General features: G+C 48.3%; 3 protein-coding genes across 3 annotated transcripts; 2 read left to right on the top strand and 1 right to left on the bottom strand.

The window, feature by feature from the left end:
- Positions 1–6,848: 6,848 nt before the first annotated feature.
- Positions 6,849–11,814, top strand: LOC120906171. Its single transcript, XM_040317655.1, has 7 exons — positions 6,849–7,076; positions 7,346–7,596; positions 7,710–8,671; positions 8,743–9,276; positions 9,375–9,515; positions 10,805–10,969; positions 11,054–11,814. The coding sequence occupies exons 2-7, from the start codon at positions 7,518–7,520 to the stop codon at positions 11,255–11,257; spliced, it is 2,085 nt and encodes a 694-aa protein (XP_040173589.1). The 5' UTR covers positions 6,849–7,076; positions 7,346–7,517; the 3' UTR covers positions 11,258–11,814.
- Positions 11,815–12,982: 1,168 nt separating this feature from the next.
- Positions 12,983–19,641, bottom strand: LOC120905547 (protein FAN-like). Its single transcript, XM_040316433.1, has 7 exons — positions 19,613–19,641; positions 18,646–19,000; positions 18,389–18,574; positions 14,165–15,516; positions 13,946–14,074; positions 13,334–13,797; positions 12,983–13,256 (listed from the first exon to the last, which is right to left on the bottom strand). The coding sequence occupies exons 1-7, from the start codon at positions 19,639–19,641 to the stop codon at positions 13,156–13,158; spliced, it is 2,616 nt and encodes an 871-aa protein (XP_040172367.1). The 3' UTR covers positions 12,983–13,155.
- Positions 19,642–19,786: 145 nt separating this feature from the next.
- On the top strand, positions 19,787–23,942 carry LOC120905548 (activating signal cointegrator 1 complex subunit 2). Its single transcript, XM_040316435.1, has 4 exons — positions 19,787–19,810; positions 21,650–21,807; positions 21,881–22,271; positions 22,341–23,942. The coding sequence occupies exons 1-4, from the start codon at positions 19,787–19,789 to the stop codon at positions 23,826–23,828; spliced, it is 2,061 nt and encodes a 686-aa protein (XP_040172369.1). The 3' UTR covers positions 23,829–23,942.
- Positions 23,943–25,330: the final 1,388 nt, after the last annotated feature.

Below are 25,330 nucleotides of genomic sequence, written 5' to 3' on the forward strand. Positions count from 1 at the left end.
ACAAACAACAGCAACAACCACAAGGCCCCAGCAAAACCCCGAAGCCATCCTCCAATTGGTGGAAAGCGAAGAGTTGCCAAACGCTGTTTTGTTGCTGTGCTGTTGCAGAAACGGTCGGGTAAGCGTGACAGCTAGTCGGACACACGCGTGCCGTCGCTCGACCCGTTGGTGGGACGGAGACGACCGGTTACGCCCGTCCTGCAACATTGAAACGTTCCCTAAAGGTGAATACAGTGTGTGTGTGTTGTGTGCCTTATGGTTGGCGGAACGACGAGAAACTGTACGCAAGGGGAGCTACATCTGCCCTGCCGCTTTACTTTCGCGCTCTCTCTCTCTTTTTCACCGCATTCACGCTTGCTTTGGTCTTGCTTGCGCAGCCTGCAGTACATAGATGAAATACAATTATACAACTCAGCCAACCAAAAACCCAAACGCCGGCCCTAAGTCCTGGGAAATATAACCGAGTACACACACACACACACACACGCTATACACCATGTATCCTTGTTAGTACCGGATGGGAGGGCGGTGGACGGCGCTGCGATGCTGGCTGGGCGTGAAGCGGGTCATAGCCGTTTCCAATTCGTGCGTTCGCGTACACGCCAGGGCCCCGAGCGCGTGTACGATCGCGCAACGTTTTGCGGACGGTGACGCAACGTGTATCTGCTTCCCTGCCCCTTGGGAGAGGAGGGCACGGGGGCTCGCTATTATGTATCGACACGATCGGAAACACTTTTGGATGGATCCTTATTTAGTAGCACAACATTATCGATCCAGATGAGTATACGACTTTCTCTCTCTCTCTCTCCATCTCTCTCTTTTACTTTCTCTGTTGCTCCAGTTTCGAATTCGCACCACATAGCGTACGAGAGCGTGTGATAGCGTTTCCAGGATTATTGTGCTCGGTTTCGTCGTACAAGCGCACTTCACTTCACAGCTGCAAACTATTACACACTGTATCATTATCTAAAACTTTAGCGCTGTTTGCTATTGTTGTAACTAAACACACAAACCTGGAGATTAAAATTCCAGGTACCGTGAGTCCAATGGGCACGGATCGGGGCGCATTCTTGGGATGGAAACAATATCCACGTGTGTAGCAATAGAAATGAAAATGTACATTTTGTTCTAATAGGATGATTGGGCATTAATACCGGTTTGGTTTATTGAGCATGAACGGTAATGAATCATTATAACAACACTATCATTTGCGATAATAACACAAATAAGTTAAAAACATGGCGGAGTAGCCATGGTGGGATCTTTTCTCCCATTCACGAAGTGTGGTCAAACTACAGAAATTAACTTCTTGATAAACGAGATATTGGGGTTTTGGACAGAAAAAGAATCTAAGATATATAGAATCTGTAAAATAATGCTCACAAAAACAAGATTCTACAGAATACCAAATATTGGAAGTTTTTGTTCGAATAGTTACGTTCACCGATTCGGCTTAAGCTTTTAATGATGAAATTAGATATCTAAAGAATTTGCGTCACTTTTGGATATTGTTCTGAAAAAATGAAGATTCAAATGATTACAATGTGCAAATATTTTTCGTAAGATATCCGGACTATGTCAGGAAGTGCTTTCATGGTTGCAATGACTTGCTACTGCGTTTAAAATGGTTTCTATTCGCTCCAGTGACATAAATTGGCTAGCTTTTAAGGAAATAATGTCCCGTTCGTAGCTTCTAGGGGTAACTGGTACGATGGAGTTTAAAATTCTTGATGACTAAGAGCTTCTGGAATTCTTTCGCCTCTGCACTCTCCGAATTTAGATGATCCTACGCTGGGAAATACTGTTTAGTTCAACTGTGTTGGGAGTATAACATTGGATTTGGAAGATGTGCCGTCAGCATTCGATATAGCCAGGATATTACGATGCTTCTTTGTTCGTATTATTGAGACGTGGAAGGTTTTACTTTAGCCAAATACAGCCTCTTTTAATTTTAACTCAATTTACAGTATACTAAGAAAATCCACCTTAAAAAAACACAAATCTCGTTTAAGTGCGCGTTTGAGAACTGAATTGAGTTTATGGAAACCATACCGGGCCGAGCACCTTTCTAATTTTAATATTTCCTTTTACACAGATATCAAGCATATTGTACAATAATTTCTAGAACTTTTGGTCTTTGAGGATGCAGATTTCCAATTTTATATTTTATGTTCAATCCAAAAAACACATTGAGTTCTTATAATCGCTAACAACACAACTGAAGCTAGATGATTCACATATAGCAGTTGATGAAGCGATGTAACAGAATCTGATAAATTGGGATTAAATTTAACCCATATCTTTATAAACGTTTAAATGAAAAAAAAAATGACATGAGAGAAAATGTAATAATATTTACATTGAGCAATTGCACGTAGCTAAATATATTGTTGCTGTAGGGTGAAACTTTCATGTAATAATATTCACTCACAAACAACCAAATCTACCGTTATGGGCGATAAATAATGTAACGCAAACCGGGACTGTGTTTGAATGTGTTGCAGAAACTTTTCGCGTACGCCCAACGCCCCAACGATGGGTACACCTCGAAGCATAAGAAAAGCGGGACAAATCCGAAACCCGGTCCGATACGGTACGAGATCGAATCGGGCACACCGCCGCGGCAATGGTTCGATGTTGGACCATTTTTAAGGAGTGGCAAGTGCCCGGATATGTCCAATTTTGCCACATAGAAACCGACCACGGCTGATTGGAGCGTGCGGGGCCGGTTTGAGCCAGCCAGCCCTACTTCCCATCTTACCTCACAGCCCTTTCGCTCCAAGAAGCTGCCAGTAGGGTGGGCAGAGAGGTCAAAAACAATAACCAGTCAGTCAGGCAGCCTGCTAGCCTGCTATATTATATCCTTGCCATCTGCGTCACTTTACGCTACAGTACAGCGGCTAAACGGGAAGTAATATATTTTTATGTTCGCAATAAATGGCAATTCGGTCGTGCGGGGTTGGTTGACGGGCGAGCAGTCTCGGCATTACTGTATACATGTGAATGTGCTTCGGCATCAAGGAACCCCATTTGCATGTATTCGAATTCATATCCTTTGCCCGAAAAATGAAAGGCAAGAGAAATGTCTCACAAAATGCTCCAATGTATAGCGACATGGCAGCTGTGTAATGTAAGCAGGTAGGCAGAGCGCAAAACCTTCCAACAGGATAAACACGCACGCTTATCCTGTGAAGGCATAACCCACCGCCAACCTAAACGGCAGGACGAACGTCCCAGGCAACCCAGGCTCCCGCCCGACAGCTCGTTTGCAATAGTCATGCAACAGAATATCAATGTACTGCTGCGGAGCAGAGCGCGGAGCGAGCGGAGCGGAGTGGCGGTCCGTGTGCGCTCGGCCCGAGCGAGACGGCACGAGCTGCGACTCGCGCACCATGCCGGAGCATCCGAGCGGTAGCGTTCCAATAAAAAAAGAGGGCGTGTCCAACGAAGCCGAGCTTCGGCGTCCTTGTGCGGTCCGAACAGTTTCAACCGCACACTTTCCGCGCGGCAAGGACTTACAGCTGCTGGAAAGTGGAAACAGTTTCCGGCACCGGAACCACTCCCGGTAGTGCGCGGGAGAGGCCGGTACCCGCCCGACCGTTGTCCGTTGTGTACATTATATGGTACAAAATCGGGCCTTGGCAACTTCACCAATGTGTCGCCATTGGAGCTAGCAGCTCGGACAGAAGACAGGGGGGAGGAAGCAAGTCGAGGAGATCGGCCAACAGATCCTCTCGACCGTATATTTTCACTTTATAACAGTGGAGAGCACACAACAAGCGCACAATGCTAAAGTGCTGCTTTAGGATAGACTTGCGAAATTGCCGTTGTGTTTGCCGTCTAGGGGCGTCCGGGCAACCAGGGCGGCACCAGCAAGCCAGGATGTGCAGCGGCCTCCACGCGTATAATAACCATTTGTAGCTATAGCCTGCGCCTGCGGTGGTCGTTTGCTGTGCTGGAATGCTACACGGTCGCCGTGGGTCGTCGCTTGTTCGGTGCATTCCAACGCACGCTCGTACATAATCCCTGTACGCTGTACGGGCATTCGCTGACTACATTGTTTTATTCTCGGATTTTTGCTCTGCTCACTTCAAACGGACAGGCTGGTTATTGATTTCTTTTGATAATCCACTTCAATTCCATTGCAGCTGGCGCTGGCTGGCCATTGGAACTTGCGGTTCCGGAGAGTTGTTCCTGAAGAATGCGATGCCGTAGCTGTAGTTATTAGTTCGGATAACTTTAGATTACATTCATTTAGTCATAATTATCTAGTAGTTCAAGATTTCAGTTTTGATTAATTGAAAATGTGTCAAACTTGAACACCTCATTCCAGCAGCCGCGTTGTGATAAGAACTATCCACTACCCATGGATTACCCTTTGGGTTATATAGTTGTTTGTTTATTTGTTTGACATCAAAAGTAGAAAGTGACACGATCCATAACAGGCTATCGGGCTGTCACTGTTCATTTAGTTTATCTCCATCACAGGCCCATAATGGGTCGTATAATTTTCGGACACCTTTTGTCGGTGCTGAAACTGACCGGACAGTGGTCAAAAACAAAGACGGCTGACAGCTGGAGACCGCTGAAGAATGGTCCGGCAAACCGGATTATCTATCGAGAGGCCAATGATGAGACTGATTACAACACCCCCTTTTGTCACTTATTAGTGTGCCGGCTGGGGTACCATACGTCACGCTTTGGGAGCTTGGGTCGACAAATAACAGATAAAATAACTTTTGGAGCTGTTCGAGTGTTCACTTTTGGATGGAGAGTTGTATCGATGAGATTCAAATAAAATAGGGAAGACATTTGTTTGTTAGCAGGGATAATAACTACTGTGAAACGATTAACATAAGTACATATAGAATCCAAATCGTTTCTGCTTTAGGTAATCGGCTCTACAGCATCTAGGTTCGGAAATTCGCAAACACAATATCTATAGAATTGATTAGCAGCGACCACTAGTGGACACTAAGATATCTAAGCTGGCAACGAACTTCGTTTAATTGTCTGCGAAATGTAAACAGAGCATATTTTTTCAAACATATTGATTTTGTCTGGCATTTGCATAAACATTGGAATAGTTTAGAATTGGAATCAAAAAGCGAGTTATAGTTCACTTTATTTATTTTGTTTTATTATAAGATTACTTATTCTTCCGTTTGTTAGGCTGACAGGTAGTAAACAGCTTAGATATGTTACTGGATATTATATTTGTTTTGGAAAATCCTTCGAACATGGCAGCCTTGGAATAAAGTTATCAAAGCTAATATTCATGATTTTATTAGCTTGAAGTCTATTGATTGCTGTAACGTTCGTGTTTTAATTGAGATTGCGTCTCTTTGATATATCACTAGACTGAAGAATGTAATAAAAATAAGAGTTGATAAGCAGTAATCGCTCATTATTTAAATAAACCTCAATCGAGAGAACTCCATTGTGTCTTTTTCTAACAACCGAAGTCAGATATATGGGCTAGCTATATTTAAATATTTCTTTTCATCCACAGCGCGACAGTCAGTCGTGCAAATGACCAGTCAGTTTTAAGTCATGCCTGGATGGAAATCAAAGAACCTACTTCTGACTTATAGAAGCCATTGCTTTGAAGCATATACCCGTACCTGTATTTGTCCTATCATGCATTTTGATGTGTTCGTGTGAATTCGAATTACCGATAAGTTTTATATTTGAGATAATTATATCTCAAATATAAAACTTATCTTAAAAAAACTGATACTTTTCCTTGAGGGATATTGGAGGACCTAAGTGTACGAGCTATGAATATTCCAAATTCTTTAGTGACAACTCTCGTTGGCTTAGGAAAGGTGTACATATTATTTTATAGAAATGGATTATCATCCTTAACAGACAAGTGTGTATTGAGTCGTCAAACAATGAAGCTACCCATGCCCTTAAATGCCCATAAATGCCGTTGTAATCGTTTCTCAAACTTTGGAAAAAAGATATAAATGAGCCCAGAAAGAGTCCTCCTCTCCGTTCTGGAATGTACGAGGCATATATTATCGATTGTCGGTAAAGCATTAAAAGATATCGATTTTAATCTCTCTTTCGAGTACATTGCGATGTTTTAACTCTGATCTGTTCATCTCAATTGTATTTGGTTTTGTTTGAATAAGAGTTATTAGTGTCATCTGCACTCTTAGTTTTGTTTTATTAATGATCCAAAACGGTTTCTTGCAATTAACAACTTTTATGTTCATTTGGTAAAGTTTGATATGTACTATTTCTCAAATGACATGCCGGTTGGTCCATTTCCGTGTTTTCCGATCTTCTTTCACTTCAATCAATTTAGCTTTTAATAGTGCGATTCTATATTTTTGTCCCGTACATTTTTGGATGACATTAATTTTGGGGAAATCAATTTTGAGCAGTCTGTTTAAGAAATACATTAAGATCAACCGTAGAACATAGATAAATAAAACCGTAAAATCAACTTTTCGATGAGCAACAGGTATGGTAAATTGTCCCTCCGACCCAAGTAGGAAAGTAGCCAGTAGGAAAGTAAACCTAGACCGAACTCCTAGAGCTTGTGAGCAGCTTCCGTTGAGCTTTCGTCACCAAGTTCATTCGATGAACGCCGATCCTTGCAGGACGCACAAAAAGCTTCCGATGAACCCTCGCTTCATCTCATGAACGCTCGCAAGAAACATCTGGAAATGGGCGACTGACTGACTTGACGTATCCGTGGACGCGTAAGCTCCGTTCACACCAAACGCACGTTTATGGCAGAAAATAAGGAACAGGAGTGAGGCACCCATCCACAGGACCAAGTCTGGCTGCCATAAAACCGCCCCCCCCCCCACCTCAACACGCGAGCGTACGTCAACGTACGCCGTAGATGTGGTCGGCCTGGTGCGTCGGCGCACCGTAGTAGCACGCAACAACATTTGCGTGAAAATGCTGCTAGCTTCCTGCTAGTGTGTCGCTGCAAGGAACTCACGTAAGGAACAAAGCGAACCTGTACGCAATGTCGGTGCCCCGAAACGCAGTGTAAACAGTGATCCCCAACGGTGCCCGCGTTTCGATGCTGGAGCAGCAGCTCTCCAGTTTTGGTAGGTGTTGGTGGTCGTTTGGTGGTAGGATAGGCACATCAAAATCCTTAAAAGCCTGTTTCGGAGGCTTCCGTATGGGCCAGGCCCCCTCCCTCATACGGAATGGAGCTCCGTGTGTATGTGTATGTTGGTGCATGTGTGTTTTTGTGTGTGTGTGAGTTAAAAGGGGGGAGGGTAGTGGATAGTCGCCATCAAAGATTTACATCGCTCCGCTGTCAACTCACCCTCTCTCACTGTTTGTGTGTTGTTCTGTCTTCTGGGCTTTCCAGTGAGTAAATGGCAACAGCAACGTACTGGCAAATCGTGCACAATCAACGTAGAGCAACGCAGCACCGCACCCCAAGCGTATCCGGTGTTGGCAGCCGTCGTCCTGCCCATCCTGGACGCATGCCCCGATGCGGAATGACCTAAAGCGCCCGGAAGGCTCGACCCCCTACGACAATGGTGCAGTTTCTGGAGGGTGGTGGCAGCGGTAACCAACTGGACATGAATGGCGTTAACATTGCGGACCGTCTGCAAGGTAGGGGGGGACCCCCGCTCCACCCATCTGCAGCCGAAGTAAACACTACTGTTTTGGTTTTTTCTTTTCCTCTTTTTTGCTTTCTTCTCAATTCAACATGTTGGGCCGTGCAGCGCACATGGAACTTACAACATTTTTTGGCTTAGCATTGGGATTTGTGGCACTGATCTTGGTGCTGTTCCTGTACGTCCACAAGATACGGTGCTTCGGGGCGGCCCCCCCATTCCTGCCGTTCGACGAGCAGCTGCGGGCGGAGAAAACGTTCCACCGCATACGGAACCGGTTCGCGTACGATGGGAACAACAGCTCCGACTCGGAGGACGACACGCTGCGCCGGCTCAAGCTGGACCCGTGCGGGGCCGGCTACGGCGGGAGCGTGGGCGTCGGCGGCGGCGGCGGTGGCAGCATCTCCTGCTACCACGCGAACGAGGCCGTCGCCGGGCTGGACCAGTCGGTGGTGGCCCAGTATCACAGCTTTAACAAACTCCTGTCCGGGGGGAAGCACGCGGGCAGTCGGCACAAGTCGCGCGACCCGCTCGCGATGGCCGAGGGCGGCAAGATCGGGATGCCCCACTCGAGCAACGACTGCAGCTCGGGCAGCTCGAACGAGGGCAACCTGGACTACGGCGGGACGCGCCTGTCGCTCGATGCGCACCTGAGCAACGACCGGCTGGCGGCGGGGGCGGCCCCGGGCCGGCTGGACGGGCGGCTTACCGGGTCGGCCGAGCTGAAGCTGCGCGGCGAGCCGCCGCTGCTGCCCGAGCTGACGAAGGAGAGTGACCTGGAGCGGGACCCGGTGCCTGGGTACCGCAAGAAAACGACCAAAGGGGCAACGAACGGCAGCCGGGGGGAGGGGCTGGTGGTGGCGGCGGCGTCGACCGCCGGCAGTGTTGGCATTTGCTTCGACAACGACGCGAGTGGCGACCGAACCAATTTGAAGTGTAGAGCGTTTGGGGAGGACGCGTTGGCGGTAGCGCCGGCGGCCAACGCGTCCACCATTGTCGGGTACGAGCAGGCGGCGTCGTCGCTAGCGCAACAGGACAGCCTGGACGACGTGCTCAGTCTCAACAATGATGTAAGTATCGGGGTGACGGCGTGACCTTTGACCTGTCTCTAATGCTCCCCCCCCCCCCCGCACCATCACAGTGTATTTTAGTGTTTGCCAATGAGCCGCTGTACGATACCAGCGATCTGAAGTCGCTGAAATCGGACGCCGGCGGGGCGGTAGTTCCCGGACCGGCCGGCTATGATCAGCCGGCGGGGTCGGGGGCGCATCCGCCGGCCGCCGGCTCGAACGGGACGCTCGAGATCTCGCTGCTGTACGATGCGCCGATGCGCAAGATGACGGTGCACGTGCTGCAGGCGCGCGGCATTGCGTCGCGTGGCGACAAGGGCCAGCAGACGCACACGCAGGTCCGGCTGCTGATGCTGCCGGCCAAGCGGCAGAAGCACAAGACCAAGATCCGGTCCGGCGAGTGCCCGCAGTTCATGGAGAGCTTCCTGCTGCACCGCGTCAACCCGGAGGAGGTGAACTCGATGGGGCTGCGCATCCGGGTGTACGGGTGCGAGCGGATGCGCCGCGAGCGGCTGATCGGCGAGACGATCGTCAGCTTCGCCAACATCGACCTGGAGCTCGAGACGAACCTGTGGCTGCCGCTGGAGTCGCGCTCGTCAAGCACGGTAAACACAGCCCGTGTATAAGAATGAGAAAGAGGAGGGCTTGATGGAAGGATGTGTTTTTTTTTCTTCTCCTTAAAACTGAACGCAATTCCGTGCAGGATACGGCTTCCACGAGCGATCTGCTGAGCATTGCCCGGTCGGACAGTGCCGGGTCGACCACCTCCATGCAGCATGGCGGTGTGCCGGAGCTGCTGCTCGGGTTGGGCTACAATGGCATTACCGGGCGACTGACGGTGGAGGTAAGATGGTTTTTTTGAGTTCGATCCTAACTAGAATCACCAAAAACGATATCTGATCAATAGTTGACTTTATGAGCTCTCCCAGGTTTATGGATCTTTTAATGTTCTTCAAAAATTCAGGCAATTATGAAAATAATTAGCAAAATGCTTCCAAGAACTGGCCCAAATTCGTTCAAGTCTTAAGAGATTCCAATAAGGAAAAGACTCCAATAAGTAACTAGTAGGAATGACGATAGCTTTCAGGCTTTAACATAAACTCCTAACTCCATATCATTTCCACGCTGAATGCTGCCGTCTCGTATCTCATTCAAGGACCAACTCCAATAAGAACTGGAGGGTTTGAATAGGAGCACTATCTACCCATCAAAATTGAAGTCTTTAGATGTACTACTGGAAGAGAGCTCTTGTATGTCAACATGTCACATATCCTTAACTCAAGGAATCAAGACTCTCAACAAGACAAACGCCAGTCGTTGTAGGAGTTATTTGTTGGATCCTTACTAGAATCACCACCAAACGATATCTGTTCAATAGCTGACTTTATGAGCTCTCACAGGCTTATGACAGGTCTAAAGAGACTCCAATAAGGAAAAGACTCCAACTAGTAACTAGTAGGAATGACGATAGCTTTCAGGCTTTTCCATTAACTCCTAACTCCATATCATTTCCACGCTGAATGCTGCCGTCTCGTATCTCATTCAAGGACCAACTCCAATAAGAACTGGAGGGTTTGAATAGGAGCACTATCTACTTACTTGCTTACTTATCCGACGCTACATCCGCTTTGACTCCCATGACCCATGACGAGCATGTTATTCAGTCGTTCGGGTTGACGACTGTGCCACGCGAACGCCCATCACATTACGCAATATGTCACATCAAGACAAACGCCAGTCGTTGTAGGAATTATTTGTTGGAAATTCTTCTTGGGACATTGATAAAATTACTTTCAATTGCTGCTTCAAGTCCTCACTTAATGCAAAGAATCATTGCTCGGGTCATTCGATAAGGTATAACCTTCTGCCTAGTACAGCAGATTATGAGACTCAACTCTCGGTAGGGTTGATGGTTAGATTGTCATCTCACTGATAAACCAACTGGACATTGAAGGGGCCGTAGAAGAACGAACAAGAAACATTTAAGTATTGTGGCGTGTTCTAGACGTATTGCCAGGAGATACGTAGTTGTCCAAGTAGTTGATTTTGAGAATCAGGTCCATGATGTTCGGTTCATTTCATTCCCAAAACTCTCCTTCGCTGCTTCCTTACTTAACCAAATCTCTCTTACAGATCGTAAAGGGTAGCCATTTTAGGAACCACACGCTACCCAAAGTCCCGGACACGTACGTGAAGCTCTGTCTGGTCAGCAGCATGGGCCAGGAGATTGCCCGCGCCAAAACGTCCACACGGCGCGGCCAATCGAATCCACTGTTTAAGGAAACGTTTATCTTTCAGGTACTGTGCGCCGTGCAGGTGTCCCTGCATCCCTACCTACACCCAGACACTAACGAAAACCTTCTCCTTTCCCCCTCCTACCAGGTGGCAATGTTCCAGCTGAACGACGTGACGCTGATCGTGTCGGTGTACGCGAAGCGCAACATGAAGCGCAACGAGATGGTTGGTTGGTTTAGCATGGGCCTCAACTCAAGCGGCCCGGAGGAGATGATACACTGGAACGAGATGCGCGAGTCCAGCTCCCGGTCCGAGCTGATCACCCGCTGGCACGTTCTGGTCGACTCCTGATTTTAAATTCCCTTTTCCCTGGTTGGCCGGCGAACCGGGCCGGCCTGGCCGGTGGAGCCGTGGGGGAACCCTGGAGCTGAGCTAGGCGCGTTCGTCTGCCCTCGCTTGCGAGCAACAAAACCTTTTTTCGCCTAATCACGCGCGCACGTGGTGGCACGCGCCGGCCCTCTCCTCCAGCACAACCCTCCCCCACCCCCGCAGGCACGTCCGGCACGCTGGCACCTGGATCGGAAAGGGGGGAACAATGCAATTGGTTTTTGAATTTGGCGGCACGCTTGGTGCGGAATCGAAGCGCGCTCGAAAGCACTTTCGCGGAAAGTGAACAAGTGAACAAACAAACAAACAAACAAACAAAGAAACAAAACAAAACAAAAAAATATTGGAACAAAGAAAACAAACAAAAAATATTGGAAAAGGCCTCCAGCAAGCCTATTTTATCTCAATTCTTTAATATTCAATCCAATTATTGATGTAACTTGTCAAACGATCGGTATTTTTACTTTCTCCGTCGGAAAACAAAGTTTGCATGGTATTTATTAAAGTGGTAATAAGCTAAACTGTGGCGTATTGTGCGTGCTTGGGACAAAACAGTTGAGAAACAATAAACAGTTTTGGGGAGTTTCTGTTAGGGCGAAGGATTGTATTTTACAAGGTAAGTATTATTAATAAGTCTCCCTTTTGATCCACTACTAGTTGATTCGGTCCAGGACTGGAAAACGCAATTTTTAGGTTCTCTAAGGCGTACGTGACTCCCAAATCCATCGCAGTTAAGGAACTAATCCCAAATAATTCTACCTTTGATAGTTCTGCAATCTATACAGATCTTGGAAGTAATGCTGAACCTATTTCACACTTAGAATTCTGATCGTTCCTGCAACTGGTCCTAAACTCATACCGTTATTTGAATTAATCTCGAAACGGTTACCGGTATTGAAACTGATTCTGATAACGGTCTTGGAATTGTGTCGTAACGCATATCGGTCCTCGAATTGGCTCTAAACCTGACTGATCCTGAAACTGATACCAAACCTAGGGCAGTCCTGGAAATGATTTCTAAGCCATAGTCATAACTTAGGACTGATCCCAAACTCATACAATCCTGGAACTGATTTTAACCAAGGTCATTGTTGGAATTCATTTCAAATCCATACCAGCACTAAAAACTACTCCCAAATCCATAAGGTTCCGGGAACAGATCCCGCTACCATTTTGAACTCGGAATAACGATCCTGGACCTGGCACCGAGCCCAAATTGATCCTAGAGTTGACCCATCCCTAGTCTATTTTGTCCCAAAAACTAATCCCGAACCTATACTAATCCTGGAACACATCTTAGTATCGGACCTGGAACTGATCCCGGATCCATTTTGCATCAATAACTAATACTAACGATTCTGGAATTAACACTGAGCCCAAATCAATCCTAGAGTTGATCCACCCCGAATCACTTTTGCCCCAGAATTAAATCCCAAATCTACACCAGTCCTGGAACACAGCTTAGTATTGGACATGGAACTAATCCCGCTTCCATTTTGAGCCAGTGACTAATCCCAAATAACGATCCTGAAACTGGTACCAAACCCAATTCGACCCTAGAGTTGACCTTGAACTTATACCGGTACTTCTGATCCTGAATTCCGGACCTGGAACTGGTCAATGAACCCCGCTATCTGTAGATTTTTTAAAAAATTCGAAGCGTTTTTTTGCGGCAAATAAAAAAAGGAATTTAAAAAAAAACCGTTAGTACGTATTTATTGCGAGTTACTGGCGACGCATACAAAGCGCGCCCACTTTTACATCAGTACAGTGTATTGCATGCAGTATTCCTCCCTCCCCGACACAGTGGTCCCGACCACACACTTCCTCTCTCCTGCATTTCCTATCACATTGAATGTTGGCTACGTGGCAACATCCCACAATTTGACACAATAGTTATTGTCATCCTTGCCGCAGCTTACAATCCGCTTCTCGTCAATGCACTCGATACGATACACGCAGGCTAGCGAGGGAGAAAGAAAGAGAACGTAAGTCAAACGCGTGCGTGTAAGAATGCGATCGCAACAAGCCGCAACGTACCGCTGTGCAGGGTCAGCTCGGACTCCACCACTCCCAGCAGCATGTTCCAGACGTGCAGCGTGCCGGTCCGGTCGCCCAGCAGCAGATACTTGCCGTCCGCTGTCCAGCAGAGGCAGCGCACCGTTTCCGCCAGCTCCTTCCGGCAGATCGTCATGCTGCTGTCCGCGTCCGTCACGTACAGCAGCCGGTCCTCGCCGGCGGACGCGATCAGCGTGCCCTTGGCGCTGAACCGCACCTCGCAGACGGCGCCCCGGTGCGTCTGCAGCAGCTGCTGGTTGTCGCGCGTGTACGACGTCGGCCGGTGGACGGTGCGCCCGTCCAGCTCGTACAGCAGCAGCTCGCCGCTCTGCAGCCCGACCGCTACCCGGATGGTGCGCTCGCCCGCGAACGTGTCGAGCGAGACGACCTTCTCCTCCAGCACGTGGTAGCCGACGACCGAGTCGTTGTGGTAGTTGTTCCAGATTCTGCAAAGCACACCGGACGGGCAGATTAGCGGTGTTTGCGGGAATGATGTAAAGGATAGATGAACGCACAGGAGAAGCGAAAGAAGCAGCGAACGGAAGGTAACAACGAACAGAAAACAAAACAAAACGAAAAACACGTCACACTTACTTTAAACTGCAGTCCCAGCTCCCGGACACTAGCAGGCCGTAGGACGGTACGTAGGAAATGCACGAGACGGCATCATCGTGCGCCCGTATGGTGCTCGAAATCTTGCCAAAGTCAAAATTATAGATAAAACTACGGAAAGGAAAGAAAACCGGAAAGCGAAACAACCGAACAGAGACACATTAAGATGCGAGCAGGCGACAGCTACAGCTCGGCACTTACATGGTGTTGTCCCAGCCGCCCAGTATGATGGAGCGGTCCGGCGCGAGCTGGACGGAGCTGATGGGCAGATCGCTCAGCTGCACGCTGCGTATCTTGCGCCGCTCGCCGAGACTGTAGCACGTCATCGTGCCGTCCTTGCTGGTGGTGAAGATGTGCCCGACCGCCCGATCGATCGCGACCGCCGTGATCGCGTCCTTGTGCGTGCAGTAGTCGCCGAGCGCCCGCAGCACCATCCGCCCGCCGGCCGGCCGGACCGGTCCCGGCACGGCCAGCAGCTTCGACACGTGCGCGGTGCGGAAGAGCTGGCGCGGGATCTGCCCAAACTCCGATATCTGCACCTCAATCGCGTGCCGGGCGGCCAGATCGTTGATCTGCCCGAGATCGACCGACCCTTCGTAGCAGAGATGGTAGAAGACGTTGTCCGCGTCGAGGGCGGGCTGGCCCTGCTGCCGGTAGCCGAAGATCAGATCGATCCAGTGGTGCAGCCGGGCCGAGACGTAGTCCGACTCGAGCGCCTGGCGCAGCAGCCGCACGAACCGGGCGGGCGAGTTTTGCGCCCACGGCGGCAGCGCAACGTGCCCGACCGGCGTGCCGTCGAACCGCGTGCCAAAGTCAATCTTCAGCCCGTTCTGCAGGAAGTCACCGCCCTGCTCGGGATCGTAGAACTCCGGTATCAGCTCCTTGAAGTCGGACATGTTGTGCAGACAGTTGTGGTACGCGTCCGCCACGCTGTTGAACATCCGGTCCGGGTGGTCGAACTTGCCGTTCTGCAGGCACAGCATCAGCTCCGGGTGCTTGCGGACGAGATAGTACAGCACAAAGCCGGGCGTGGAGTAGTGCGAGCCGTACAGGAACTTCGGCTCGCCCATCTCCTCGTACCGGCTGCGGAGCCGGGCGAGCCGTTCCGGGTTGAGGGCGCCGACCGGTTTGGCCAGGTCGCGGTACACGCCCGGCTCGGCCAGGTTCAGCTCCGGCGAGGTGTAGTCGGTGACGATCCACGGGAAGACCGGGTACTGCGTAAGATCCTGGAACGATCGGTCGGCCAGCCCGTTCAGGTAGAGCAGGTAGTCGTAGTTGGACACGAGCCCGTTCTGCCACTTGAGCGTCATGCTTTCGGGGCTCTGCTCGGCGGCCGCATAGTCCGGCTGCTCGCCGATGCAGCGCCAGCAGTCGTCCCGGTCCGGCTGGTTGCGAAACACGAGGTAAAGGCACTGGTCGGTACCGCCCGCCGCCGCCGTTGGCTGCTGCTGCTGCTCGTCCTGCCACCGGATCCGCAGCCCGATCTGCCGCAACAGATACCGATGCTTCGACAGCCCGGTAATGTGCCGGATGGCCACCTTCAGCACGGGCTTCTGCAAAAGCCAAAGCAAACGGATTAGTGAATGAGAATGGTTTCGGGAAACGCGAATCTTCGAAAAGTTGAGACATTTTCATTTTCGACACCAACAAATTTGTTTGGAATAAAGCTATTATGTCTGTACCACAGCTATATTACAATCCGATATGGTGGATATTTAGCAAGACTAGAGAGAAATATGATAAAACACTCCAAAGCGTTTCGGGCCTTCGTAGAAAATAATCCATACATTAAAATGATTCCAAACATTATTCACTATAACGAGCCAACTGGCACCTCTGTACTAGTGTTGGGTTTCATGAATGTTTCGTTGAGATTCATTCATATGTATCTTCAGTGAAGAGTGATTCGAATCACGAGTCGAATCTTCAAAGAATTATGAATCTCTAAAAAATTTGTGAAGATTCGTGAATTTTCCAAGACTCATGGATCTCTAAATATTCTCGAATGATTCATGATTCTTCAAAGATTCTTGAATCTATAAGATTCATAAATTCATTTAAGTTCATATATCTCCAGGAATTTATGAATCTTTACAGATTCATGGTTTTCAATACATTGAATTTGCCCAATCCCACCTAAAACATACTCGTCGTGGGTTCAAGCCTCGCATGGACCGTCTACCGGTAGTCTAAACAAACTATCCGGCTGTGTGGTATTGCCAAGATGTCTCGGAAACCTGTATACGCTGGCATGACCACGTAGGTTGTTACGCCAATAAGAAGAATAATAAAAAGCTCAAGCTCTATAAATCCTTGGAGACTTATGAATCCCTAGAAATTCGTGAATTTTTCAAGATATATTAATCCAGTCAATCCATTGGAGTTTCATGAATCTTTGGGGCTTCTTTGAATAGGGCGCGAATCTTTGATATTAATGAATCTTTGCAACCGAGATTTAGATTCATTGAATAATTTTAAAGATTAATTTAGATTCATGATTCTGAATCAGATTTGCCTAATACTACTCCAAACGGACATATACACCGATGTTAAATCAGCCTTTGACAGCATTGATCACAACATACTCTTGGCAAAACTTTAAAAAAAAACTGGGAACTGAAGGAATGCTCCCAAACTGGCTAAAGTCGTATCATCCGGTGTGCTTTAGAGCAGTAATCTGGACCCACTGCTATTAACACTGTTTATTGACGATCGGGCCTACCTATTATCTTCAGACAAATTCCTTATGTTTGCAGATGATGTGAAATTATATATGACAGTACACAATGCATCAGACTGCCACGAACTGCAGCAACATCCAAACGACTTCTACCAATGGTGAAACCGCAATCGCCTAAAATTATGTATTAAAAAACGCCAGGTGATAACATTCTGCAGATCTCTATCTACTATTCACAACAGCTACGATATACATGGATCTTGTATTGAGCGTACTGATCACGTAAAGGATCTCGATGTTGTGCTAGACAACAAATTGCAATTTAACCGAGACACGGAAGAAGTCATCAGTCGCTGCAACCAACTTCTCGGGTTCGTATTCCGAATGGCTAAAGAGCTCAAGGTCCTATGTGCCGTATCGAATACGCCAGTGTGGTTTGGAAGCCATCGTCCCAACGCCTGTCAGATTGGTTAGAGCCTGTCAGTCCAGCTCTCCGCTCTCTCGATACGCGGTCAGCCTACTCTCATGGGAACCAGGCAGCCGATACTCGCCGTACGAAACTCGCCTTTTGGTTCTTGGGCTACAACCGTTAAAGGACCGACTTCGCATTGCCCATCAACTATTCGTAGCAGGGTTATGAACGGGTTATAGTGCCTGACTCAGCAGAGACTGCCCAACTCTGCTTCAACAACTAGACCTGTATGCCCCGACGGTTCCCCTGCGCCCACGCCCATTGCTTGCCGTCGGCCGCCGTCGAACTAACTATGGATCAGGTGAACCGCTTACTTCCATGTGCAGGCCGTACAAAGAGGTTCACTCGAAGAGGTTCGATTTCACCATTCACCGGAACTATATTATCCAGTGAATTAATTAACAATAATAATACTAATTCGCTTTTCGTCAACTCGCTCGACTAAACAACGTTGCCGTGGTGGGTTCAAGTCTACAAAGGACCGTCCCTCCGTAGAAGGACTGACTTATCCAGCTGCGATGTACCAATAAGTCCCGAAAGTCTGTATAGGCCGGCACGTATACGTAGGGCGTTATGCCAAGTTCCTATGCAAGATCGTTTCAAATACTCTTCAAAATATAGTCAAAGGATAAAACTGCCTGCTACTCTTTTCTTGTAAAATTCATGTTCGTGCTTTTGATAACAAACCTTTAGAGTGTTGGAATAAATCGTTTTTTTACGCATACCCTTATATTCACAAATTAATTTCAATGTCCCTATATTCACAAATGGTATCAGCAGGCCTTCAGTTAGCTTGAATTCTACAAATAGTTTTCTTACCCGTGTTACGCCCATCATTACTTATTATAGGACCGCTTATAACAGCTTCTCCAGAGTGATAAAGCACCACGGACAGCCGGATATTCACGCTTTGCTACGGAGCTACGATTGGTCCCGTCCAGACTTACAGGAACCAGTTCAGCTATTGAATAGATCATTGAGCCGATCCTGGGTTGTGGTTTAATTATCAATCAGCGAAAAAAAACCTGCTGAAGCAGTATCGCTCCTTCCCAGCAGTGAGCGATCCGAAATCGCTTCCCTTTTAAGCGCGAATCGGGCAAAGAACCGCAAAGAACAGGTAGGTTTAGACCGGTACGAAAAGAACGCCCAAAAGGCTGTAGGGTCAAATGGATCCGTCCCTGACGAAACGCATTCACCTTGCATCGGGTTAGGAGTCAATCTTACGCTAAATCTTAATGCACTCAGAATGTGTTTTCCCCCGCTTCCCGCCTACCGTGCTAATGTTGTTGTAGTACTGGAAATAGATGAACGCGTTGGTGACCAACAGCCGGCCCGGATTTACGACCAGCGGATTGATTTCCTCCACCTGAAAGTCCGCCACCGTCCGCTCGTACAGGTTGTTCAGCCAGAGTGGATTGAACTTGACGCGACTGTGCCGCGAGTACACGATCGTCGCTATCTGCGAAAGGCGCGAAAGACAAACGCTTATGAAACGCTCGCCATAAGTAGGACCCACCTAACCCCACTCACCATACTGTTCTGTTCGTAGGACGGCAGCGTGGAGGCACGGTATAGCTGGCAGATTTGCTGCAGGCACTCGTCCAGCTTGGCGTAGTGAAAGTGAAACAGAAAGGTGCACTCCTGCTGCACGAACCGGTACGGCTGTATCTGGCCCCGGTCGAGCATTTCGATGTACTGGCGGCACCGGATGGCAAGCCGCTGGCCGTCGCCGCTGGCCGGCTCGCTACCGTCCTGCTGCTGCCGGTCGATCTGCGATGTACTGGCGGCACCGGATGGCAGGTCCGGCTCGGTGCAGCGGCCACGACGTCGTCGCCGCTGGAGCAGCTCGCTACCGTAGTGCGGTCGTGTGCGGGATGTTGCTGCGCTGTGTTACCGGTGGCCGATCGTATCAGGTGCAACCGTCCGGTTTGCTGCCGAACCGCAGCCGAAACAACAATAACAATCAGCTGTCAGCCGGGACGCCGCTACGTTTGGCGTTTGGTGTTTGTTTACATTTGTGTGCCAGGAAAAGAGGCCTACAGCAAGTTTTGTAACTCAGTGGTAGTCAACCTGTGCTCCGTAAAAGAAATGGTTTTTTTTAACGTACAAACATTATTTCTACAATCAAGGTAAAATTTACAACAGAATGAAACGTTCAGCAAAGACTCCAAAATACGTGTCCTTGATGCATGTGGGTCGCAGAAAATTTATATGCAAAGAGATCCTACGACGGTTGGCGAGCACTGTTGCTGCAGAAGCAATGAATGAAATTCGCCGTAAATTCATTGAAAATTAAAGGGAAAAAGACAACACGAAGTTAATTCGTAAGCGCATCGTAGCTACAAAGTAGACAAGTATTTTTTACAATATTTTGTAATACATTTACAAAATGTGCACGTGTTGACATGCCACACCTATCATGTCAGAATGCGACTGGACACATCGTACCAAGCCAGAAGAAGGAGGGGAAAAACACAGCAAACGTATTAAATCGTACACAGCTGTGTTTTGTTGCAGAGCAAGCATTGCGTCGATGCAATCGTAGGAAAAAAAAAATTCTTAAGACACACACATTACTAGAAGCACCATGAGTGACAAGTTTTTACGTTGCATTCGCTTGTCAGGATGATGCCACACTTCCCCTGAACCTGAAGAAGATCGCTCACACGAAATGTACAGAAGTGTCGCCGCACTGGTAAGTAATGTCCGTGTGCCGGTTCGATTCGTTCGATTCTTCAGCAGTCAAACGGGAATCGGCCAGCCTTCAAGAGTGGTCCGTTGCACACCTTCATGAAGGTGGAACGATGCGAATCCCTACTGAATCTGAATAGTGGTCGTGGAATTGATTCTGAACCCAGAGTGTGCCTAAATTCCATATTGGTCCTAGAACCCATATTGGTTCAAAAACGGACCATGAACCCCCACCGTTCCTACAAGTAATCCAGAACCGATGTTGATTTTGGAATCCATAACTCCTAAGGAATTCATACCGGTTCTGGAATTAAATTTGAACTGTGAAGAAGATTCACGATTCCATACCAGGCCATGAAACTAAACTAATGCACGTATCTTGAAGTGTTTGTTAACTCCCGTCGAAGAAGATTGAGTTAACTCTATTTCAGGAAACTGTCAACTTTGAACAACTATCGGTCAGAGCATGGACTCCGTTCGCCGAAATCCGTTCGCCGCAACACCCAATCTCTACTCATTTCAACTAATAAGTGAGTGACGTCACAGTATCAAATCTGCGAGGTATCAAGGATTGTGTAAGAACGAGTCAAGTATCTAGTGGAACATTCTTAAATCCTAAGGGACCTAAGGAAAGTAAGGAAACGTTCCTTTGATCTAGTGCGATATGTTCTTTTAATCGTTACAAACATTTGCATCCCTATCTAGTATGTATAAAAATTCTCTGTTTCTTAAATTCCTAGTTGGAACGTACAAATTGACAAGAGACAACAATTGAGGTGCATCTATGTGACCAATCAGTACTTTAAAAACAAACATGCACTGAGCAGATGTTTTTCAAAACAAAGTTTATTGTCAAGTAAGACGTCTAAAATCTTTACTGTCTCAGATCGTGGTAGAGGCTTGCCAGAAATACAACATGCAAACGTTAACGGAGCACAAGAACGAGTGAATGAAATAACGGTACATTGATATAAACCCATGTTGTAATGGTGTTAAATGGTTTAAAGTTAAAAAAAAATACTCAAACAATTTGCTGGCTTCACAGAGCATTGAAATAGATTTATTCTATCTATAAATTGAGGATTTGTCTCCTTTTTTGTATACAGAAATATCCAGGATTTTTTCCAAAGAGCTGGGAAACACCCAGATTGAAGCGAATTGTTGAAAATGATAGTGAGTGGTGATGCCAAAGCTTTAATGCAGGAAGTAACTACTATCCCCGAGATGTTATCAGGACCGCTAGCTAAGAACAAGAAGCCAGAAGTTCGTTATAGCAGTTTAAGGGTTTGATGAATTTTCAAGAGCTTTCTGCTGTCAAATGGTATCCAAGATGGCCAAACCAATTTTGGCTAATATTTGACCTCGTTCCTAGACAGTCCTTGGTGCTATATGCTGATTTTGAAGTGAACGCCGGACGGATTTCAGCAAACAGAGTTCATGCTCTGGCCGTATAACTTGAAAATGATTACGAGTGGAACTGATCTATGCACATCTGTAGGAACTGCAATAGTTGATTTAATTCTCATCACAATATTACATTGATATTGCATTACTCTTCCAAAAGTTATAAGTCTCCAATGTTTGCTAGTTACGCAACAATACTGGTGTCCAGGAATATGATGTTTTTCTGGTTACCAGTGACAGGATTATACTTAACAACGATTCACCAATATCGGACGATGCAATATGTCGTAAGAACTCATAAATGTTTGAAAATGTCAATCACTAATTTTTTGAGAGCCTTGAGAGCTGGTCCTGTGATTCCTAACCAATTCTAGAAATGCTCAAACCATCGTTAATCTCTTCCATCGTGCTGCGCATTTGTTTCTGTTTCTTTTCACAGCACACAACCTGGAAAGATGGGCGATGCTTCACCAAGTACACCGCATTCTTGGTCAATGGGGAGGAACCCGTCGGCGATGCCCTCCTGGAGCAGTGGGCAAACGAAACGGAGTGGTTTATTAAGGACATGAAGCATCTACTAAATCTCGAGTATCACAAGTGAGTGTGCCCGATGGTGCTAAATTTCGGCCGGCCTCCCCATTCCGCTTGATTGATACGAATTTCCCTTTAGATTCTGGTCCACGATCGTGCACAACGCGACGGCGCTGGAGAGTGTCGTGTCGTTCATGCAGAATGCGCTCCCGTTCTATCTCGTGCCGGTGCTGCAGGCGCTAGACAACGATCGCGTCCTGCCGCTCTACACGGCGGCCCATGCACACGTGTTCCGGGTGATCTGCCGGCTCACCACGGTGCGCGAGAGCGGCACGTGCTGGATGGAGCCCGAGTTTTACGGCAAGCTGGTGTACAAGCACTTCATCGTCACCGTGCCGTTCCTGTTCGATCTGATCTCGGTCTACAGCCGGGACAACGATGCGCAGATTGCGCGCATACTGGACACGGTGCTGCAGCTGCAACCAAAGTACATCCAGGATCTGAAGCACGGATTAAGCTACCTGTTGAACGTGAGTGTGTGTGTTTCGCCTGCGGGTTCCGTTAAACTGTACTAAATTGACTTCTGTCTCTGCTGGCAGGCATTCAACATCATCCAGACGCGCTGCGAGTCGGAGCTGGCCGATGCGAACGTGTCTGAGGCGACGCTGAACGATCTCACGCTGTACGCGCAGGACTGCAGCAGCGTGCTGGTGCAGCTGGTGACCGTTTCGCCCACGCTGCGCACAATCTGCGCCGAGCTGGGCGTCGAGTTCGCGCTCAGCAACTTCTACGACAACGTGCTGATCGTGCTGTACCGCAACATCCAAGAGGTGAACCGGCAGTCCCGCTACCTGGCCGCGCTGAACGATATGCGGGTGGAGCTGCTGGAAACGTTCCGGTCGGTGCTGAGCGTGCAGCTGGAGAAGATCATGGACGGGTCGGGCGACAGCCTGCTGGCGGCGGACCGGTTCATCGGCATACTGACGGAGTGCCTGGCGAACAGTGTGTTCGTGGGCGACTACAAGAGCTTGTACGACATCGAGGACGACCTGGCGATTGTGCAGGTGGGCTACCAGTCGGTCGACCAGGTGAAGTACGACTTCATCCAGAAGGCGTACGCGAGGGAGCGCCCGAAGCAGCCAGCGGCTCCGGTGGCACCAGCGGAGCAGCAAGAGCGGGACGAATCGCCCGCAAACGACGGTGCCAGCCTGTCCGAGGAGGAGCAGCGGGTCGAGCAAAACGTGCGCTACATCATGGAGCTGCTGCCGGACCTGGCAGTGGAGCAGGTGCGCAAGGTCATGCGCGCGTACGACAACGTGGAGCAGGCGGTCAGCGTGCTGCTCGAGCAGGACCATGCGGCGAGCGGACCGAGCGGTGTCCCGTCATCCGGCGGCGACCAGCCGCATATACCGGCCGATCCGCTTGACGAGTTTTACCTGCGTACCGGCATCGACCGGCTGAACATCTACGATGGCGATGAGTTCGACGTGATGGTGAACGACAAGGTGAAGGGCATCATCAAGAAGGGCAAGGGTATGCCGGGGCAGCCGCGCACGCTGACCGAGCTGCTGGACGACAAGAGCCACGTCCAGCAGATGCGCCACTTCTACCGGCAGTACGATCTGATCGCGGAGCAGGAACCGGACGACGACGACGAGTACGACGATTCGTTCGAGGCGATGGCGGAGAGCGAATCGCGCCACGTGAAGGTGGCCAAGGGCGCCCGGAACGCGCTCGCGGACGCCGTGGACGCGGAGAGCAGCGAGGAGGAGCAGCAAAGCGAGGAGGAGCAGTCGGAGCAGGGCGCGAACCGGAATGGGGCGATGGCGTTCTGCGAAAATCCGGAGCTGGCGCGAAAGCGATACGAGGAGCGATTGAACAGCAAGTACCTGCGGAGGCACGGGAGTGCGGCGGCCGGACCCAGTCCTAAGGAGGCGGACGTGCGGGGCAAACCGAAGGGCCAGGGGCAGGACGCGAAGGTGCTGCTCAACCGTAGGCACAAGAACGAGCACAAGGCGACGAGCGGCAACCACAATCGCAAGCAGGGCGCGAGCTACAAGCGCAACCGCGGTATGCTGCCGTCGTAGTGAGTGAGCGGGGAAGTGAAGGCAGAAGTGATGGCATTGCTGTATGTTGGTGTGTGATTTTCGGGCAGTATAATTCGTTCAAATGTATCATAAAACCATTTTAATTATAACCCATTTCGTTTGTTTCTTTTTGGATGGTTTTCATTATTATTATTTACGAAATATTTTTGTATCCTCAACTATAATAGACGTTGAAACTTTAACGATAAGTCGGAATAGAAACGGAAAATATCCTAACTCTTGGTACACTTTGAATGGATGAGTTTATCATCTTTATACAGCATGATGTGGTGAGGTAAGAATGAGGTTCCAATCAGTTTGCATCGAAGGATTTGCTTATTATCTTTTCATCCTGGAGACAGCGAGAGTCTCATTAGAGACTCCGGGGACGAGTTTCTACGGGATCCTGCCTTCCTCCAAATTCTTCCAAAACTGATATTTTAAAAATCAAGCTGGTCCTGGTAGTAGTGCAGTAGGTTTCTCGCTGAGGATATATCTGATAGCTAAATAACCTCAGACAGCGATTCTCCGATTCGAAACCTTCAGTATTCAAGCCAAGTCCAGAGTAAGTGAGTCAACAAAAGTAACTGATTGAGAAGTAATGTATATCACCTAATATCACTATCAAAAAAGTATGTTTGATGATAACGATGATACACTGTAAAACACATAGAGCATCAATATTTTCTTCTTCTTCGTATTCTACGGCACAACAATCGTCTAAAAGGCCTGCCTTTACCACTGATGGAATTGGCTATCAATGACTTATGGATTGCCCAAACAGCAGAATAATCAGTCCTGCATATGGGCGGGGCTTGATCCAATGACGGGCACGTTGCTAAGTTGTGAGAATTGACGACAGTTTTCGTAAAATAGAAACCAAGAACTTGAGGTCAGATGTTCATCTTAAATAGTGTCGATCCAACACATCCTGTATCATCTGGGACTTGTTTCCTTCATTGCGTCTCTGAAGTCTACCAGTCCTCCAACTGTAAGAGCAACTGCCTATACTCAGTGAATTCTAAACTCGTAACAGTGTAACCTAGTCACTAGTTGTGAATAATATCACATCAGACCTGGAGCGCCGACTTCGGCTATTGTTAGTCCGACTCCGTTAGTCGGAGTGGTCCGGAGTCGCCCGGAATCGACAGAAGTCGAAGTCATTCGGAATCGTCCAGAGTCGATAGGAGTCAACTACAGCTGTTCGGTCCAATGTTCTTGTGGTCAGGCATTTTATTTCGGTGTGTTTTTTTTTGTCTTTCGCTTTGCGTGTACATTGCGTATACTCCGGCTAATTCCAGACGACTCCAACTAATTACGGACTCCAACTTTACCTATCATCACTACTGACGGAGCTATCAAACGAATTAGACGCCTATCACATAGGATAATAGAAAATAAGAGAATTAAAATTAATTGACTAAATTTACATCGTCTATTAGGCGTAATGTCCTACGTGGATATGCCGGACTGTTGACGACTGTACCACAGGAACACCCCAT

The sequence above is a fragment of the Anopheles arabiensis genome, chromosome X, assembly GCF_016920715.1.
Source record: "Anopheles arabiensis isolate DONGOLA chromosome X, AaraD3, whole genome shotgun sequence".
NCBI classification, from domain to species: domain Eukaryota; kingdom Metazoa; phylum Arthropoda; class Insecta; order Diptera; family Culicidae; genus Anopheles; species Anopheles arabiensis.

Excerpts from the sequence above, each read along its gene's own strand:
- LOC120906171 (XM_040317655.1), top strand. The coding sequence starts at position 7,518 with ATGGTGCAGTTTCTGGAGGGTGGTGGCAGCGGTAACCAACTGGACATG. Across the intron at positions 7,597-7,709 it reads CATTGCGGACCGTCTGCAAG|CGCACATGGAACTTACAACA; the intron begins GTAGGGGGGGAC and ends TGGGCCGTGCAG. Across the intron at positions 10,970-11,053 it reads AGGAAACGTTTATCTTTCAG|GTGGCAATGTTCCAGCTGAA; the intron begins GTACTGTGCGCC and ends CCCTCCTACCAG.
- LOC120905547 (XM_040316433.1), bottom strand. The coding sequence starts at position 19,641 with ATGCTTGCTCTGCAACAAAACACAGCTGT. Across the intron at positions 14,075-14,164 it reads GGCGGCTGGGACAACACCAT|TTTTATCTATAATTTTGACT; the intron begins GTAAGTGCCGAG and ends TCCTTTCCGTAG. Across the intron at positions 13,798-13,945 it reads AGCTGGGACTGCAGTTTAAA|AATCTGGAACAACTACCACA; the intron begins GTAAGTGTGACG and ends TGTGCTTTGCAG.
- LOC120905548 (XM_040316435.1), top strand. The coding sequence starts at position 19,787 with ATGTACAGAAGTGTCGCCGCACTG. Across the intron at positions 19,811-21,649 it reads ACAGAAGTGTCGCCGCACTG|CACACAACCTGGAAAGATGG; the intron begins GTAAGTAATGTC and ends TTCTTTTCACAG. Across the intron at positions 22,272-22,340 it reads GATTAAGCTACCTGTTGAAC|GCATTCAACATCATCCAGAC; the intron begins GTGAGTGTGTGT and ends CTCTGCTGGCAG.